The 21,193-nt window shown below is 35.2% G+C and overlaps 1 protein-coding gene across 4 annotated transcripts in view; it reads left to right on the plus strand.

The window, feature by feature from the left end:
- zgc:66433 (uncharacterized protein LOC321250 homolog) overlaps nt 1–21,193 on the plus strand; it is an 84,649-nt gene that overhangs the window by 48,318 nt on the left and 15,138 nt on the right. For all 4 annotated transcript variants that reach the window (XM_056472114.1, XM_056472115.1, XM_056472111.1 and 1 more), the window contains 4 exons: nt 1,949–2,117; nt 5,788–5,920; nt 8,591–8,749; nt 11,102–11,161. In XM_056472114.1, the coding sequence (XP_056328089.1) occupies nt 1,949–2,117; nt 5,788–5,920; nt 8,591–8,749; nt 11,102–11,161 (521 nt within the window). The remainder of the gene's footprint in view (nt 1–1,948; nt 2,118–5,787; nt 5,921–8,590; nt 8,750–11,101; nt 11,162–21,193) is intronic.

The following is a 21,193-nucleotide window of genomic DNA, read 5'->3' on the forward strand; positions in this document are numbered from 1 at the left end:
AGAGAAATCTCCTCAAGTCTTTGGATAATTCTGCATTCAGATGTTAATGTGCAAACACGTCTTTATAGAAGTTCGCTTTTGTTGTTGCAGATGAAATATAACACAGAAAACGTGATTTAATTATTTTCCAGTTGGCTAGATATTAATTAACAGTCATACAAACATCTTTACCAAAGCCTCTCTACTTCACGGTTGGTCTCGTGCATCCATCATGTTTGTAGTTTATTAACACTTTTCACCCGCATTTGTACTGTAGTTCTAATCGAATTTACGTCCAACTGGCAATGTACTGTGGGCGATATCAGAGGTTAGAGTATAGAGTATCGAATTTTTACCAGAAATAGTAAACCATCTGGGACCCTTGGGAATACTCTTTTCAACATACTACGATTTTGGACATACTAATTCCAATTTTCAAATACTATTTAGGACGGATAATATGCGAATTGGGACGCGGCAAGTGTCTTTATTTCACATGTCATTTAAATTCAGGGAATCACCTGCGCCACATTTTAGACAGCCAACTATGAAATATGTGACAAAAACTACCCCATAAAAGAATAAAAGGCTCACATAAAAGGCAAGAACACATGCACAGTAGATTTACTTAACAATTAAACCAAAAGACTGATAAAAAAAAAATGCAACGTGCGGAAGAAAATACTGTGGTTTTTAACCTGCCGGCTTCTGTATGTTTATTTGGCAGCATATAAAACTTAAGATCAGGATTTCTAAAGTTATCAAAGAGGAAAAATGTTACACAGTAACTTTTCAATATGAAATCAAGAAAAAAGTCATTGTATTGTTCTTCGTACATTCATTCTAATGAGTTGTTTCCCCCATGGCAAAAATGGTAGTGATGATTTGTGGGCATTCTCATCTATGCCAACCAAGTCTATATAGTTTTTAGACTTATCGTGGCCCCAAATATGGACTATTTAAACCGGTAGAAATGTTAAATGAATCGCGATAAATTTTTTGAACAGCTGGGGCGCTGTGTTTACAGGTGCAAACTCGCTCTACCTGCACTTCAACAGCAAGCAAAAGGTGGGGCGGCAGAGTAAAATAAAATTAGTGAGGTGCGCCAGTCAAAACACAAACTGTGCGCAAATACTGCAAAAGATGTTTACTTACACTAAAGCCTGGTTTATACTTCTGCGTTGAGTAATCGCGCATGTAAACTGCGCATGCCTTGCGTGTTGTCGTGCATTTATACTTCTGCGCGCTGTTTGTGTTGCTTTGCAAAAACACTTCAGAAACGCTTGCTGGCAGTGATGTTCCTCTATGTCGAGTTTCTTCGATGATGTTTTGTTTTTTCTGAATTTTTCTGCTAACTTAATGTACAAGTAGCTGAAAATGAGCATGTTCTTATATTTTGATGAACTGCAAAACTGAAAGACTCAACAGTGTGGTTGTGTAATATTATTCCTTATTAAACCTCACTGGACTTAAAAGCAAAAGAGCTTTTGAATAACAAAAACGGAATTTCATTCAATGCTACAATTACGTTCAAAAGCAAAATAGTGTAGTGTAAGCTCCCAAAAGTACATTTTTAGGGGTCTACAGTGACTATTTGTTAAATAAAACTCATTTTATTGGATCTATTGAGCAATTGGAGGTACAACCACAGCCATGCTAATCAGAAACAGCGCAATGTTCCACGGTCAGATAGACTTTGCCTGAGGAGATTACAACAAGTGGTATTCATGTCATAAATTGTAATGTGATTGTTTAAATGTGCTGTATATATAATTTCCAAGTCTGGAGGGCCTGTAAACATGATTGTCTGCCAGTTGAACTTATTTTGTTTAGATAAGCGAACATTGACTAATTGTAAGCATGTGTTCCGTGTTTGCTGTTAGCAAGCCTCTATGAATTCAAGAGTCTTCTGTAAGAGACAATTCACAAGTGGTATTCATTTTATTTCTGTGTATTGTTTTCAACGCAGGGAAAAAGAAGTCCAAATTTCAGACGTTCAAGAATTTTTTCGTGAAGAAAAAGAGGAAGGAAAGTCTGTCTCCGTCGAGTGAGAGTGGATTGAAGGCCAGTCAATCGAGTGATGATGTTAATGCTTCGGAGCAGAGTATCAGCCATGTTAACAGCGATAATGACCCAGGGTGAGGAAAAACTATTTAAAAAATACAATTATTTGTGTACTGTGTTTCTGATATATATGTATGTATTTTTATTAGGGCTGAGCTTAACAGCTAGATGCATTAATTAATTTTGACAATTATTTTATATTGTGTTAACACAAATTTCTCTTTTCGAGTAGAATTAATTGAATTTGCAATAAAACACACAAACGAATTTCACGCATTTAGAGGAAATTCACCTATATTTGCACTGTTTGCATTGACTTTGTATGTACTGTAATATACTGATACGAATACTTGATTTTGGTTTTTGTGTGAACCCAGCATATTATAATACATGCGCTGCTTGCAGTGAAATGGCACAAAATCAATGAATGAACGAATTAATCAATGAAATGAAGTAAATATTTCCTGTGCTCAGGTTATTAGGTTTAAGGTTTAACAACTTTATTAATCCCACCAGGGGCAATTAGATTAGGGTAATAGCATTTCATGATTCAACAAACACATAAGGAGACAAATCACTTACAAACAGTGTAAAAAAAAAAAAAAAACAATCCAGCATGCTTCATGTATAACTTCATAAATAGTTAAAAAAAAAATAAATAAAAAACTTGGAAAAACACATGCATTAGAAATGTAAATTTAAAACTCTGGAACAAATGTAAATTTATATCTGTTGGAAGAGCATTTAGTGCTTCTTAACCTTCTTCCAGAGGGCAACAGAACAAAAAAAGGCTTCAGAGGATGGGAGTCATCTCTGATCACACTTTGAGTTTTCCTTAATACTTGCTGTTCATGTAACTCTGTGAGGTAGACCAATAATTTTGGAGCAAGTCTTGACTAAATTTTGCAGTCGATTTTTCTCTCTAACGGAAAGTGAAGAGAACCAGCATAAAAAGGAAAAGCTTAATAAACTCTCGATATAGGTGGTATAAAAAGTTCTCAGTATGCGTTTTTCTACACAGAAAGAGTTCAGTTTTCTAAGAACATACATTCTCTGATGCACTTTCTTAGCAACAGCTTCTGAATTCTGCTGGAACTTTAATGTGGTATCAAATATTGTACCAAGATACTTATATTCCTTAGAGATCACAGAGAGTAGAGAACACAGTAGAGACCCTGTAATTAATAAAGCTGTGTGGTGCAAGGACAGGAACTGAGAACCACTAACGTTATGATCGCTTAATTATTACTAAATTCCCTGCCTGTTGCAAATAGCTTTGGTTTTAGATTTATTTGGTTACATTTTTAGTTAAGATTTACAAATTTACATTTTTATAAACACTTTTTGGGTATACAAGAACTTTTAAATAGGGATGTAATGATTCAGCGTGAGCCAGTTGAAAATCTGTTCAAATATGTGACAATTCAAACCGATAGAAATGTTGATATCATCAGTGGCAAGCAAGAGGTGGGGCGGCAGAGTAAAATGACAGCGGTGAAGTGCACCAGACAAAACACAAACTGTGCGCAAATACTGCAAAAAGACGTTTACTTACACTAACAGAACAACGAATATTATGCACATATAAATCGTCAGCACAGTGGAAAAACTACTGTCACAGACATCTATACACAAAAAAAAATATTAATAAGCCAAACTGCGCAGAATGGATGATTTGCAGCTCCGCTTGCTCTGACAAGTGCAATGGAGATCACACGGTGCATCAGTGTTTTCATAGCGAAATTGTAAAGATGATTTTCAGACTGAAAGAGCAAGTTGTTCTATTACAGAAGCAGGTATTAAATTATTTTTACCCTCTCATTTTCAAATTAGTTTGTGCATATTTTAATAATTTGCTTATTATTATTATTGAATATTTAAATGTTCAAGATTATCTCTTCTTAAGTGTATCACACTGATACTTATCCTCATTAATTATACAAGTAATATTAATTATTCAGCTTCATAACCATGTAATAATAAATAATAATTAATAATAAACTCCTGTCTCTATCCTACTTTATAATTAGTAATTTTATAATCAGAATTTGATGCCAGTGGCCAGCACCCTGGAGCGGATGGCCTGTTCTCAGTTCTAGGAAACCTGCTCTCAGGTGTAGGAAAGGCTTACCTCTCCACACCAGTCATCCCAGTCCCCAGTGAAAGAGTTTTTTCATCAGCATGGGAGATTGTGAATGAGCAAAAACCTCAGCTTATGCCAGAAAAGACAAAGAGATAATGCTGATATTTCTTTTTAAAAATGTAAAATCCCAGCACAGTCACAATTTTAGTTTGTTTATATAAATGAGTCTTTTAAAATAGCAATTTAGCTACGGCAGAAAACATATTAGTTTGCAAAAAAATGTGCAGCAGTTAAGTAAAAAATGAAAGAGCATGAAATACATGAAATAGGGTCATATTTTGGTCGTAAGGGTCTCCAACAACAGTCTAATATGCATGCAAGGTCAAAAAACACTTTCATGGTCTTATAATCTGCATTTATTTTTACCTAATTATCCCAGCGACTCCCATATGAATCGTTTAGCGATTCATTTGTTCCCAAACCCCTCCTTAGCGCAAAGCTAATCTGCGCTGATTGGACCTATGAAAGCCTGTTGCGATTGGTCGACAGCGTTCAGCGTGAGACAGAGTGCAATGCACGGCTTATCAACAATACTGAACTAGTCAGAGTGCATAGTGTATGTATGAGCATACCTGCCAACACTCACTGTTTCTCCTGGGACTCACCCGTATTTCAGACCCATCTCTAGCCACCCACCCATTAGTCATTTATCCTGGAAAACTCCCGTAATTTAAACCCCCCTTTTTTTCTGTGCTAGTGGGCGGGACCGCAGGTTTCAATTTTCCCGGGTTTGCATGCGCAACAACTGGACGGGGCTTAAGTTTCGTATCCTCGTCACACCGAAACGGCTAAAGACTCGTTATCAAGATGATTTGTTTGAAGTAATAGGAGTAGACTTTTTTTATAAACTAATCAATAGTTTTAAACACTGTCCACTTTCAGATTTAAGCTTTAGCTGGATTTTTCACTTCACTTAGAGCTGTGTTATACACTACATGGAAGGCTATTTTCAAAAACCCATATTAGGGGCTTTTTAAAAAAATCATGACTAAATCGTGAGAGTAGTATCGTGAATTGTGAGTTCAGGTGTGAGTTCAGGAATCGGATTGTGAATCAGGTGAATCGATACATCCCTACTTTTAAAATAGTGTTCAATACACTACTTTTGAATTCATTGATTAATTTAGCATACAAGAATGTGATTAATTGTGATTAATTACAGAAAAATCATATTATTAATCACAATTTTAAATATATATATATATATATATATATATATATATATATATATATATATATATATTAATCGTTGCCCAGCACTATTTTTTACATGCATGTACTGTATAGTAGAGTAGCATCATTGATCTCCTCAAGATCAGAGTGAGTAAGAACACCAATAAACAAAGCATTGAGAGTCCTTAAAGACTGAATGGGGAGCAGTAAATTCAAACAATGGTTTTATTCTCTATAAAGTCTTTATGAATTGAGTGGAAGTCCAAAACCTAGCAGGCTTCCTAGAAAGCAATTTTGGGAATCACCCTCAATCATGATAAACACTGAAGTAATTACTATAAATTATACTGGGTTTTTTTTTTCACGTGGGCAGTTAAATGCTTTAGTTATATGCTTTTTGGTATAATCATACCATCTTTCATTCAAAGATCCAAGATCAACTTGGGAAACAAAGCCATGTCACATGACAGTGTCTTCGTCTCTGATTCACCGTCTTCAGAGACTAATGAGGGTCTGGGCACATCACAGGACAGCATTCATGGAAAAGTGAAATCCTTACAGGTATTTCTACAGCTTTTATGATTTATTTGTACGGTATGTCAATTGTGTTTTATGCTCATTAAAATGTAAAATATTTTGTCATAAATAAAGTGGCTAAATGTTCTGAATTTAATATTAGGATTATATCATGAAGCTAAAATGTTTATTATTATTATTATTATTATTATTATTATTATTATTATTATTGTTGTTGTTGTTGTTGTTGTTGTTGTTGTTATTGTTATTATTATGTCCTAAGCTAGGTCTTACCAACCAATTAAAATGACAAAATTCACACAAACCAAGGTTTAAATGCTAAAAAAACACTCATGTTCAAACCTTCACACTGATGATAATGAATAAATAAATAAATGAATAAATAAATAAATAAATAAATAAATAAATAAATAAATAAATAAATAAATAAATAAATAAATAAATAAATAAATAAAGTGTAGCAAGTTTCTACAGGAATTCCTTCAAACAAAAGTAAATTAGGGTTACACCGAATTAAATGCAATATAAAATGTAAAACAAAAAGCAGAAATCCAACATCAATTTATGGTTAGTCTTTAAATTTAGTTTGACAAATAAGACACACTAAGAACTATTATAAAGATTTTCAGTCTCTGTTTTGTACCCTGTTTGTGTAAAGTTGCATTTGAGTGCTCATCTGCAATATATAAATATCTTCTCTTTCCTCTCCTATTCATTTAATGAGTATTAGTGATGGCAATTCATGGACTTTGGTATAAAATTAGCAAGTCTAAGCCTCAAGACACAGAGCTTGAGATTTTCACTGTTGACATTTTGCCACCAGCCCAATCTAGACAGCAGGGATCATCGTCAATGTCACTGATCAACAGAATAGAAAACAAAAACAATGTGAGCTAGAAAAAACGTCTTGAGAAATGTGGACACAATGAAGTCACAAAATGATAGATACCCACAATGTCCCTTTTTTAACAAATATGTTTACATTGGTTAAATAACAATACAATGCAACAATAAATGCTGTCTAGTTTCTGATATCTCTCGCACCTATATGAGCTTGAGCTCAACCACTCAAACAAAACACTATTGGCTGTTTTTTTAAAGGGGGAGGAGCTTCTCTGTCCTGCCCTGTCTGCATGATTCATTAATATTGAGATATTGAGATACAAGTTTAAAATAATTTAATATAATACATTGTTTTTTATTCCTGTGATTACAACGCTTATTTTTCAACATCAATACTGTAGTCTGTAGTCCACATGATCCTTCAGAAACAATTATTATTGTTAAACCAGAAACCATTAGCCTAATATGCTGATTTAAATTTCATTCATTCGTTTTCCTTCGGCTTAGTCTCTTATTTATCAGAGGTTGCCACAGCGGAATGAACCGCGCACTATTCTGACACCCATACACTCAGGCCCCATTTACACTAATGAGTTTTGTTTTAAAATGCATAAGTTTTGCTACGGTTATGCCATACGTCCACGCTACGCCGGAGTTTTGGAAACACTGAAGAGTCAGTTTCCTTTTTAAAATGCTGCTGATCCGTCTCAGTGTGGATGGGGGAAAACTGAGACATTTGAAAACGGAGGCGGGCTGCAGACATTCGCCTCTCTGATTGAGGCTTTTCCTCAATATTAAGTAGCCTACACACAGTTCAGTCCTGCATCCTTTCCTTGAAAGTTCAGACTTCGCAAGTTTGATATGGAAAACAGACTCCCGAGGACATGTCAGGTAAATCTTCAAAGGGAACAGTGTACTTTATAACCTTATTCACATCACCCTGACTACGTATGTTATTTTACTATCTTAACAATAAAATTAAAACATGATATAAGGAACTGCTATTTTCATTTTGATATTAACAACTTAACAGAGACAGCAGAAATGTTGAGGCGTCGTGCTGCATATATGAGCGTCATCTTCACTGTATGAAAATTTATAACAAAACAGAGCCTATAACATTACTGCCTCCTTTCATTTTCATTGAGAATACGAAACATACCCTCTCTTTTGCTGAATATCAGTTTAATAATCAATAATGGCCATTATAAAAGTATAATGTACAATAAGTTTATATAATATAGGAAATAAAGACAAACAATCAGTCAATATACAGAGTGTACGAGGTTACATTAATTATTAACTTATCTTTGCGTTTAACCAAAACACCTTACCTGAAAACAAGTATTAGATTCAAAAGACCAAAGTCGGTGGAATATGTCATTAGATATAGACAACAAGATGGATTAAATATCATGTGTAACATATATAGTGAGATTAGATCCAGCGGTAGATCCTTGATGAACAGTCCGACAAGCACAGCTCTCATCTGGCTAGATATGCCGCAGCGCATGCCAGAGTGTGTGTGTGTGTGGTCACGTGATGTGCGTTTTCAGTGGTTTGGTGTAGACGCTAGTGTGGACGAGGATCGTTTTCATTCTAAAACGCTGTTTTAAAATGATAACGCTTTAGTGTAAACGGGGCCTCACACTATGGCCAATTTTAGTTCATCTAATTCACCTATAGCGTTTGTCTTTGGATTGCGGGAGAATCCGGAGCACCCAAAGGAAACCCATGCCAACACCGGGAGAACATGCAAACAATCAATATCAAGCTAACACAATAGTTTGTGACATAAGATAGAATTATCTGTTTTTGAACAGTTGTTAATAGTTTGTGGGGTGTCTGTAGCTGCAGCTGAAGCAGGCCATTCGTCTGGGTTCTCCACCAGCACTGCTCTGTGGGAGGAAAGCAGAGGACGCTGGGGCACTTTCTGAAGATGATGGTCTTCCCTGCAGCCCGCCGGAGTACTCCAGCCTCCACACTGTACTGGCTACACCTGTTCACACGGTAACCATCTTTCTACACTCATAGTTTCATCAGTTTATACTCATTGGCTTCTTCATGACTGATAAAGCTTTGATTTGTGAAGTGCACAAACTGCTGAAAGTCTCACACTAACTTTAAAAGTCAGACTGAAACAAAGAGGAAACTTGTTTGAAATAAACTTTACTCACTTGTTTTCAATTTTGGTATCCTTGACGGCATGTTTGACTCTCATCAATAGTGTGTTTTGGTGTAAAAATATCTATCCTACTTCTTTTTTATTAGCTCTCTGGGAACAACTAGATTTAATTAAGGCTCTTTTTTCACTGAAGAGGAAGTTTTCAGAGTGTATTTTCATAGTCTGTGTTTAAAGATCCGCAGTTTGATGGTCTTTGAATTAACTTGTCTTTTTCTCTGTTGTTTTTATGCATGTGCACAGTTGAACACAGCCTTTCAAAAAATTCTCGATAGATGCATACACAAGTGCTTGACATTTTCAATCCTTGTGAAAACTATTTTAAGCATCTAGCCAATCATAATACACTGAGTCACCTGACCATTCAGAATTACCTGTGCTTTTAGGAAAGGCAGGGTTTAATGAGACAGGATCTAAAACTCTGGGGGTTTTTTTTATTTGGAAAGTGAAAGCCCAGTTCAGTAGAAATGTACAATATGGGAGAAATGCACTCACCGGCCACTTTATTAGGTACACCTGTTCAACTGCTTGTTAACACAAACTTCTAATTAGCCAATCACATGGCAGCAACTCAATGCATTTAGGCATGTAGACATGGTCAAGAAGATCTGCTGCAGTTAAAACGTAGTTTCAGAATGGGGAAGAAAGGTGATTTAAGTGACTTTGAACGTGGCATGGTTGTTGCTACCAGATGGGCTGGTCTAAGTATTTCAGAAACTGCTGATCTTCTGAGATTTTCATGCACAACCATCTTTAGGGTTTACAGAGAATGTTCAGAGAAAGAGAAAATATCCAGTGAGTGGCAGTTCCGTGGGTGCAAATGCCTTGTTGATACCAGAGGTCAGAGGAGAAGGGCCAGACTGGTTCGAGCTGATAGAAAGGCAACAGTAACTCAAATAACCACTCGTTACAACCGATATATCCATAAGAGCATCTCTGAATGCACAACACGTCCAACCTTGAGGCGGATGGGCTACAGCAGCAGAAGACCACGCCAGGTGCTGCTCCTGTAAGCTAAGAACAGGAAACTGAGGCTACAATTCGCACAGGCTCACCAAAATTGGACAATAGCAGATTGGAAAAACGTTGCCTGGTCTGATGAGTCTCGATTTCTGCTGCTACATTCTGATGGTAGAGTCAGAATTCATTCCAACAGAGCACCTTTGGGATGTGGTGGAAAGGGAGATTCGCATCATGGATGTGCTGCTGATAAATCTGCAGCAATTGCGTGATAGCATCATGTCAATATGGACCAAAATCTCTGAGGAATATTTCCAGTACCTTGTTGAATCTATGCCAAAAAGGCAATTCTGAAGGCAAAATGGGGTCCAACCCGGTACTAGTAAGGTGTACCTAATAAAGTGGCCGGTAAGTGTAATGTTTCTCATGTTACTTATGTAAATGTGTTCTAGTAGATCACAAAAAATGGACTTGTGAATGAGCATAATTTGGGCATTTTTTTTATATTTCCAGGATCATTTTAATATATATTTGCGGCCTAAAATTACTGAATAATTTTTATTTGGCTTTTCTCAAAACTTATGTCATTATTTGTTTCAATCCTTTTGTGTTTTTGTTAAAATACACATAAATATTAAATTTTTTTATCTACAGTATCAAATATGCACTGAAATCGCTGATAATTTGCCATTTACACTTAAATACTTTGCTTCATATATTATTTAAACTATTTTTTTTCTTAATTACATTGTACTTTCATCACCAGACAGAACCGAATCTAAAGTCAAGCTATCAAACGCTCTGTGCTGAATATGTTCACCGTGCGTGAGTATTTTTGGCTCTGCGAAAAGCATGTAAGAGCCTCAGACATCACGAAGCATGATTGAATAGACAGGAAGCTCCCTGTTGAGTTCTCTAACAGGATTAGATGCAGTGTTGTTCCCCTCGCTATACCTGCCTTCTCTGAAATCTCTTCAGTCCCTGTCCTCACTTTCCCTGAACTCCAACATAACAGACTAAAGCTGTGGTTACATTTAGAAAATCTAGTGAGAATGATCTTTGATAGGTTGCAGCCTAAATATTTTACTCCAGATTATCAAACCAATATGTTTCATGACATAATATTGCTTTAATATCAGAAGATTGTGTTTATTTTTTGGGAAAAAAAAATTTCATGTTCAAACAGGATATTAATGTATGATGCCTCTTTGTTATTCCAGTCTGTGGATTTGACCCAGAGTTCCCTGAGCATGGAGGCATCAGACAGTGAAGATGATCAGGTGACATATGCACCTTTCACTTGCCACATATCGCAAATCTCTTGATGATCAGCCAAAAACCACTTTACCACTATGCTTCTGTTTGTCTAATCATTCCATTCATGCTGATTCGGTCCAGTCAACATGGAAACTGTTTCATTTTTCATGGTGGTGCTAATAACGAGACTTATTGGAATGTAATACAAATGTGCCTTGGTGACGCAAGTGTAATATAAACAGCAATAAAGACAATAATCAGATTTTTCAACATAAAAGGCCTGTTTCTGCTGAGTGGTATGGTACGGTTTGGTACGCTTTTATGGCCATTTCCGATGTCAAAGGGGACCAAAAAGCGAACCGTATCGTATCACTTTTTGAATAAATGAAAGAATGAAAACAAAGAAGCCGCCATTTAAAAAAAAAAAAAACAACCAAGACATTACACCATAATAATATATACATATAATAACAAGCCATGGTTGACATGAGCTCTAACAAACCTTGTTGTCGTCTTGATGAAAAGCCACAAAGCCAAGAAGAACAAAATCTTCTGTGTCCTGTTGTCGTTTTACGAGTTGTTTTCTGTTGTTGTTTTCACTTTCTCCAGAGAGCTTGCCGCATGTCTATATTTGAAATAACAAACTTCTTGAGCTAATGATAATAACGTGTACATGATTATTGAAGTGCTTCTGACATCCAATCCTTTCAGAAACAGACAAACGTGGGAGTGGTGCGCAACAAACCAAAAAAAAAGTAGCCGGCAAAACAAAGGAGCAAATGATTGTTTTAGCAACCTAAAACATGAACAAACTGCCATGTTTAGCTATTATCATCACCTTTTGGACTATTATGAACTCGGAATGACGGAATTACTTTCTAAAAGAGATTATGTGTGCTGGTGAAGATTAAAGATACAGATGAGAGGTTTGCACTGACTGGGCTATATTTTGTGTTGTTTTTGAACCCAAATAAGGACTAAATGTCTGTTGTGTGTAGTTTTACTGTGAGTGTTAACATATCGAAGACTGTAAGGGTCTGTATGTTTTCATATATGTTGCGTTTATTTATTTACGTCATATAATTGCAGACGTTGCGGTAGGCTATTTCGCATCATTGATCTGCAGTTATAATCAAATCATGTTCATAGAAAGGTTAATGATGAAGTAATGACAAGTATTTATGTGTATAAAGCATGTGTTTGTGGGAAGTGGTTTTCATATGATATGGGAACGACCCGTACAGATTTACTGTAGACATTTCCTTGAGCGAGAATGACATCGACTGAAACTTTCTGTCATACACCACACCATTGGTACCCTTTTGGCAGTGGAAACGCAAGCCTGATAAAGGTGACCCGTACCGTACTGTACCACTGTGCCATTAGTGGCAATGTCTAGCACACATGCACTATTAGTGCAGATCAACAGATCTGTCTACCATGCGTCGAATTCTGGGCTGAGAACTGTTTGTAATTGTAACCTGTCGTTCCAAGCTCACATGGAAATACAACCTGAATGTTCTTGGGACTGTTTGGCACGATGGTAGAAAATACGTCTGTCACAATAATCAATATATCGACTCATCACACAACACATGGATGTGACCTCAATCATTTTTGGTGATGCAATATATATCGCCCATACAAATAAACCAATTCTAGCTACATTTTAGCTGATTGTGCAACATCTCTATCTCTACTGGAGGTTTCAATGTCAGTATAGTTAAAAAACGCCATGTTATTTACTATAAATTACTTTTGTATATTTCCATGTGGGTGTCTGAAAATTGATCTGATACCAAATACCTCTGATTCTTTTTACCTTACACTTTTTTGTTAACATTTATTATTATATATGTAGGATATGCGTTTTCACATTTTATATACCTAATTATTAAATTGTTAAAATTACTATAATCAAATTAAATTTTCTTAAGAATAAAATATTATGTGCTCTTTGGAAGAGTGTACTTGTATTGTGATGATATTATATAGTAATTTTGTCATTATATAATGAGTGCCATAAAATGGTCTTAAAATGACAATAATATCATTCATTGCAATACAAGAAAAAATATTGTGACAGACCTAGGCTGTTAGCTTGTGTTAAACTGTAGGTTTAGTGTAAATTGCAGCCTTTGTCATCATTCACACACACTCATCAAACCTGCAGAACTTTTGTTCATACTTAGAATTCAAAATCCAGAATTAAACCCCTCTTCCCATTTTTTTCTGAGCTAACAGTCATGTCTATCATACATTTTTCCACTCTTTAAAAGTTATTCAATGTATCAATAGTTTACTTACCAAAAAACTCATCAAGCATATTTAGACCAAGAGTTGTTTAATGACATATTTAAACATACTCCATATAAGACCACAGTGCAGCAATAATACTAATAGTAATTAATTCACATTTAAATTTTTATACTATAATATTTTATATCCTTCAAACCACTAGGTTTCACCATTTGTCAGCAAGAATAACGTAATTATTTGAATTGTAATATAATTTAGTATGAGCCTTTACTCTTTTACATTGTTTAATAAGTACAGAATAAGTATGGTGTTTCAATATTACATAAATGTCTGATGATGGAACAGTATTTCACTCAGTTTGCCCAAAGTTGTTTGAAACTATAATGTAGAGATTTGCAATAAATATGCTTTCTAGGTAGATAAAAGTAATTTTTATTACTAATATTTCATTTTATGCAGACACCAAAATCTTATTGGATTAGCATGACTTGAAGTTGAGAACTTTTATTTTAGTGTAAGTGTAAGCACTATCACAAGCTTTGATTCAGTGATGTCATTTATTTAAATGCAAATGACATGTGGCACAGAAGATTGTCTGTAGGCATTTAGAAATCAAGCCAAACACTCAAATCAAGTGTTTTCCTGGCAGGACACCAGAAGTACATATATGAAAACTCTTCCTAATCAGACACACCTCAATCAACTTATCAGCTGCTGTGTAGAGACTCCAGGACTAGAAATGAATGTCTGAGGGAGACATCCAGCATTAACAGCGGCATTCTTGTTATCTTGTAAATACCGTAATTACCTAAACATAAGGCTGGGCGGTTATTCAACATTCAGAACCTATAATCAATCAAATTTTTCCAAGACGATTTTTTCAATTACTTTCCTTACCGCTTGTGAAGTCAGGTGACCCTGCTCTGTTAAAGCCTGAGGCTGATTTATACTTCTGTGGCCACTTTGCTGCCACATCTGATCTCTGGTCAAGTAGGACGATGGACCCATACTTAAACCTTATTTTGCACCACATTGAAGATGATTTTGAGCTGTGCCTGAGATGCCTTGAGACGGAATAATTTCCGTTACATTAAAATTATTATTTACAATAAAATATTTGTTTACAGAAGATGCAAGAAATGAAAAAACATTGAAAATTATTGTTTTCAAGTGTGCAAGTTATTAATTTTCACTTTGTTATAAGGAAAAGTGACTGTTTTGGGCAATATGTGTTTCATTTCAGTGTTTCAACATTGATGTTCAGTAAATAATCATAGATATTAGATACACATGTAGGATAGGAGACACACTGTGTTTCCTTCAATTATTTAAAATCAGGTAATGCACCCTTCATTCAAACATCTCTCGCTTGTAATATGTGAGCATATTTACTGTACAAAACCTGTCAGTAAACTATGAGGGCAAAAAAAAATTATAAATAATAATTATTCAATAATCGTAATCAAGTTAAAATGTTCAATTAATCGAGATGACATCCTACTGTTATACCTCTTCTGTCTTAATTTCATATTTTTATAGTAACACTGTTAATGCCCAGTAAACCGATTCTCTGAATAAAATCATACCATCTGGACTCTTAAAGATGCAATATATAGAATTGACATCTAGTGGTTGAACTAGGTATTTCAGTCCAAATTCAAAATATTGGAGAGGGTTTTTATCATGACCCACTCCTCCTCCGATGACTTGATGTATACGCCAGATTCATGACACAAACAGGAACGAGCGTGCCTAAGAATCTGTAAGCTGCTCAGCTAATTGTACTCAGTTTGTAAAATTAGTATTATTGGCTCATTAAAAACCACTTCATAAAAACCATCTGCTACTGTCCTCTGGAAGTCACATTTTCAGCCGTGCCTGCATACACTGATGATGCCTTTATGACTGAAATAAAATATGTAGTGATGGGTCATTCTTTAATGATTCGTCCTTCTTCTTCTGGAGTTTTATCTGGCTGTTGGCAAACCAACTTTAAAGTGCATTTTCTGCCACCTACTGAATTGGAGTATGGAGCGCAACTCGGTTAGAAATCTTGAGTGATTAATAAGGGAATACTACATGGGTTTACTGTTAAAGAGAGGGGGGGGGGGATAAAATAAATGGAGAGAAAAAAAAGGAAAACTTTTATACCCTACCTATTAAATCTATGTCATTCAAATATCAAAAAAATTCGTTATTTATCTTTTGATCTCTGCCTTTCTAAAATATATTTTAGGAAGAAATTGACTATATTTAGCTCTCTTAATCCTTCAAAAAATTATTTGTTGATTACTTATTTTTGTACATTCAATTAATACATGAGAGACCGTTTGAGGAAGACCTCATCTTTCACAGTTACCACTTTCATGCTTTCCAATTTTAAAAACATTGGTTTAAAGCAGAGTGACCCATTCGTGAACGGTTGGTTCATTTTAAACGAATCTTTTGTATGACTTTAGAACAATGAGCCCTCTCAGTTTGCGCATTGCCACATTTGTGCAGGTGGAGTAGAAGATTAGTTCCTTTTTCGAGTTTTCGTTTTGAGTCGTTCATTCATCAAGTTGAGTACAGAAACTAAACATATGCATTTGGAGCCAAAAAAAGCTTTGATCTGTTCATCTCTTGAGTCCTTGGTTTGAGTCGTTCATTCATCACGTGAAAGACAGAAGCCAATTATATGCATTTTTAGCCAGAAAAAGGATCCATTCATTTTTTCGAGTTTCTCGTGTTATCTCTCTTTACATGCTGTCACATGATGAACAAATGAATCAAATACCAGAAGACTTGAACGGTGAACTAATCATGGCTCCTTTTGGCTCAGACTGTGTGCATTGTTTAAGCTTATTTGGGACTGTCAGTGTGACATGAATGAACCACTCAAATTTGAAGACCTGTCAGAAGAGGTGAGCTGACATAAAGACAAATGAGCAGGTAAACAATGAATGATTATTTTCTCTTTCTTATAGCATTCTAGTTATGACTTGCAAATTGAACAAAATGATTCGAAAAAAGATTTGTTTGTCTCAATGAACAAGACTCAAAGGTTCGAGTCAGTAAAATGATCTGAACTTCCCATCACTAAAAATATGCTGTGTTTTCTGGGTTGCCAAAATATATTTGGGTAAACTGCCAGTGGGCGTAGTTACACAGACCAAAACAAAGAGAGATGTTGCAACATGAAACACTTTTTCAAAGGAGAATAACTGAATTTAACTTTGTTTTTCAGATAAACAATTATGTTCACTTAGCATGTTGCTTAAATATCTGCAACTGTAGTATGAGGATAAAGATTTAACATAAAAAATGGGAAAAAGATTTGTAATTTTGAAAAGGTTTACATTTGAATGACGACTTTAAAAAATGCGATTAAAACACTCACCAAAAAAAGTACTTAGAATGCCAGGCCAGTAGATGGTGAAGTAAGGTGCACTCCAAATCGCATGCTTAATGCACTAGTCTACTCTATTTTGTAGTATAAATAGTGTAAGTAGTGCGTTCACGCTGAAAACTCTAAAAATACCAAGTACACTTTAATTACCCGGATGATGCACTTTAACCGGTAAAATAAAGTGTGGAATGATGGACACTTCACACACTCAACAACTGCAGCTTTGCTCACGTAGAGGAAGGGGCAGAACTATCGAGCGCACATGTTGAATAATTTTATTTATTTTGGATTGTGAAAGCAAAATTATCCTAAGAGAGTGCTTATATCACCTCCCAATAATGAATGCGGTTAAACTCATGGCAGATATTATTTGGTAGTTTGGTCATTTATTTCACTAATTTGGCAACCATCAATTGTCATCAGGGAAATACTTTGAGTTTCCGGTAGTAAAAAAAACATTAGTGTTCCATTTGGGTCGGCACTACATGCATATACTATGCTGTTGAGTGTGTAAGTGCACAAGTGCATAGTGTATAGTGTGGTATTTTGGACGCAGCTAATGTGTCAGTGTGCATACAGACCGTAGGCCATAATTGTTGTATTCGTTGCCAAATACTCATACTTACTCCTAAAGACAAAGTATATAATATGTACAGTATGTCGATAATGTCACCATTTTCACAAAATTTGGCATTATTTGTAGTTTACACAAAGTCTGTAATAGCATAACTTAAATTTTTTTGTAAATGAATGAGCTATAAACATGACAAATTAGTATTTAGTTGATAATAAGCAGTATAGTCTAAATGCACTACAACACATTTGATATGATTAACAACAAATGTTGCTCTGTGAAGTATTCCAGCTTGACTGTAGTTTGCTTATTTTTGTTTAATCTGTGGCTGACTTTCTGTGCAAATTAATTTGTTTATAGGTGTCGCTTTCAATTCATACATTTAAAATACATACATGAATTTCCATATAATGTTTGGCATCACTGCAAATCATTTGAATTGAGCACCCCAGGGTATGCATCAAGATGTTTGGAAGTTAACCATAAAGTCCAGTGATTCACTCTCCGGGAATGTTCTTATCTGCTGGTGTTTTGGCTAGTATTCACAGATACTGATGATTTCAGAACAAGCACCTTTATAATCACAGGCAGTTTAGAACACAAACATTGGAGAGCAGGACACTGCTTGTGTCCAGTAGTTGCATTTGAATTTCAAATGAAAGTGAAATGAAACCTGTCTGAGCACTGAAAGGGCGGACACATCTCACACTAGCACCTACCAAAAGCTCCAAAACAATCTCCAACCGCTGAAAAACATGCACTTTTGGATTTATCTTGTTGCCAGGGCTTTAAATAGCTGTCATGTGTTTGTGTTATGCAATGCTTTAAGCTCAACCATGGGCTGTTTTGAAAAATTGGGTTTTGGTGAGAAATATAGTAGTGTTGGAGATTTAAATAATATCATTAATATAAAGTTATATAGAGTTTGCTGGTGCATTTTATATACAGTTGAAGTCAGAATTATTAGCCCCCTTGAATTATTAGCCCCACTGTTTATCCCCCCCCCCCCCCATTTCTGTTTAACAGAGAGAAGTTTTTTTCAACACATTTCTAAACATAATAGTTTTAATAACTCATTTCTAATAACAGATTTTAGATATTTTTCAAGACACTTCTCTAGAGCTTCAAGTGACATTTAAAGGCTTAACTAGGTTAATTAGGTTAACTAGGCAGATTAGGGTAATCAAGCAAGTTACTGCATAATGGTGGTTTGTTCTGTAGACTATTAAAAAATATATAGCTTAAAGTGGTTAATAATTTTGACCTTAAAATGGTTTGCAAAAAACTGATTTTATTCTAGCCGAAATAAAGCAATTAAGACTTTCTCTAGAAGATAAAATATTATCAGACATACTGTGAAAATTTTCTTGCTCTGTTAAACATAATTTGGGAAATATTTAAAAAGAAAAAAAAATTAAAAGGGGGTTTAATAATTCTGATTTCAACTGTATATACTGTGTTTATAATATTACCATTCATGAGTGTAAAGGGATAGTTCACCCCAAGAATAAAATTAGCTCATCATTTACTTGTCCTCATGTGGTTTTAAACCATTTTGAGTTTCTTAAACATAAAAGAAGATATTTTAAACAATGCTGGTTCTGGTATCAATTGACTTCCATGGTAAGGACAAATACTGTGGAAGTCCATGGGTTCCAGCAACCAGCATTTTCTAAATATCTCAGTAACAAAAGACAGTAAAACAATTGGGTTTTGATCAGGTTAAGGAGGGGTAAAAGGTGGCTGAATTTTAGTTTTAGGTTGAACTGTCCCTTTAAGGTTTTTTTTTTTTTTATGTTTAAAAGAAGTATTTAATCAAAAATACGACAAAAGCACACTCGTGCATTATGGAAGTGTTTGGATGTATATTAGGGATGTCCAGGTCCGATCACGTGATCGGAAATTGGGCCCGATCACGTGGTTTCAGACTCTATCGGAATTGGATGTTATTTCCCAATCAGGACTCAAATATTTATTATGCACCAATTTTTATTCACCATTATATGGTCAAGCACAACCAGAGCCCTTTTTAAATCTTTTATCCATAGTGGTCTGAAAAGAAAGAAAAGTATATGATATTTTAGGTGAAAACTCAAATCAGTTGATCATTACAAACATTTCACAGCATTGTTAAGTCCTGACTGTCGGTTTCTGAGGGTTGTATTAGACAGTGTTCGACTGCAGGGGTTACGAGTGAAGTAGGAGTGTGGTCTGAAAAGCATTCCAGCGGTTCACCCTTGCAGCCTGGCTGTCTGCTGGAAATGGGATATTCCAGCAATCTGGGTCAAAACGGCTGCCAAGCTGGACCGGAGCGCTTGCACAAACACACTGCAGTCTCGCGTATAACTCACTCACATGAGTTCCTGACATACTGCACTGTTAAAAGCACATTATTGCATGTTTTTCCACTTGTAAAAGTACTAATGCTCTCTTTTATTAAATCTTACTGCACGAAGAACATGGTAACAGTTTAGAATAAACATTGTTTTATTAAAATGTCTATATTGTGGTACCTTAAAGCGTCCTCATTTTGTAGTAGGTTTCATACAATAGATTACTTGGATCCAAGGTCAAAAATACTTCACTGAAATTTAATATACATTGCAACATCAGCACTTTTCTCAGCACCTGCTCAGTAGTTTACATGGATTTTTTATTATTATTTAAACTGATAAATCCAAACATAGTACTTACACAGATGCTAAATCAAGTAGTTGGACTGATGTGTGTTTATATGTCATAAGCATTTCTCCACAAATGTAGTTTCTTCACTGCATTTTCGAATACTAACTATCCTGTTTTTATTTGTTTTAAAAAGCATGCATAAAATGTATTTAGCCCAGGATCATTGGAAATATGTTTTTTCAGTCTGCATTTTTTGCAAAACATAAAATACATTGCTCTGGGTGTGTTTCGTTACACATTTCAGATAACAAATCCACTAGGGGCACTGTTTACATTTTTGCAAATCTGAGCTGAGCCCAAGTTGCTTGGGGTACATTTTGTTGTACATTTTAGACGCACATCTTTCTTGTACATGTCCATACACAGATCACCTAACGAAACATTGACTTTCAAAAACAAACGTAAGAGAAAAGGTTTTACCTTGATTTTACATTACTTTTTTCTCTTTTATGGAACCATGCTATATAATATAGACTGTTGAGTTGTTTTGTGATATTTATTTGGTGCTGTGCAAAGAAAATACAAAACAAAATCCTTTATTCATTTATAATGTGAATATAAATATCATTAGTGTGAAAAGGAGCAATAGTTCTTGTTGTCATACTGCCCTGAAGTGTCCATTTTACCTAGAAACTTCATTCAAACATACGTTTAAGTACAGTATGATTTTGTGGTTTCATTAAAATGGAGGCTAAAGCACATATTTCCAATGATCCTGTATTGAATTCATCTGATTTGGGTGCTAGTTATGAGATGACAAGCACACAAAGCTTTGTGCCACGTTCTTCATATTAGTCAAGCATTAAAATTGCCCGCTCCTTTCTGAGGGCTTTGATTAGTTAGATGGCTCAATCTGCTGTGAATTTTCACTTGCAGTGCATGTCAGAAAGCAAAACGCCTATTAACATATCTACAGTGCCTATAGAAAAGCATCATACCCTGCTAAAATCTTTACCTTTGCTCACATTACACCCATTACACTTTAAAACGACTTTTGAGATAAAGTTGTAGAAAGGCACAGGTTAGGAGAAGGCTACAAAAACATTTCAAAGGCTGGAAAAGTTATCTGGAATGTGATTTGATTTCAGGCTGTATGACAAATAAAGTAACTATTTCAAAGGGGTATGATGATTTTCTATAGGCACTGTA

Source organism: Danio aesculapii, chromosome 14, assembly GCF_903798145.1.
Source record: "Danio aesculapii chromosome 14, fDanAes4.1, whole genome shotgun sequence".
Taxonomy (NCBI): domain Eukaryota; kingdom Metazoa; phylum Chordata; class Actinopteri; order Cypriniformes; family Danionidae; genus Danio; species Danio aesculapii.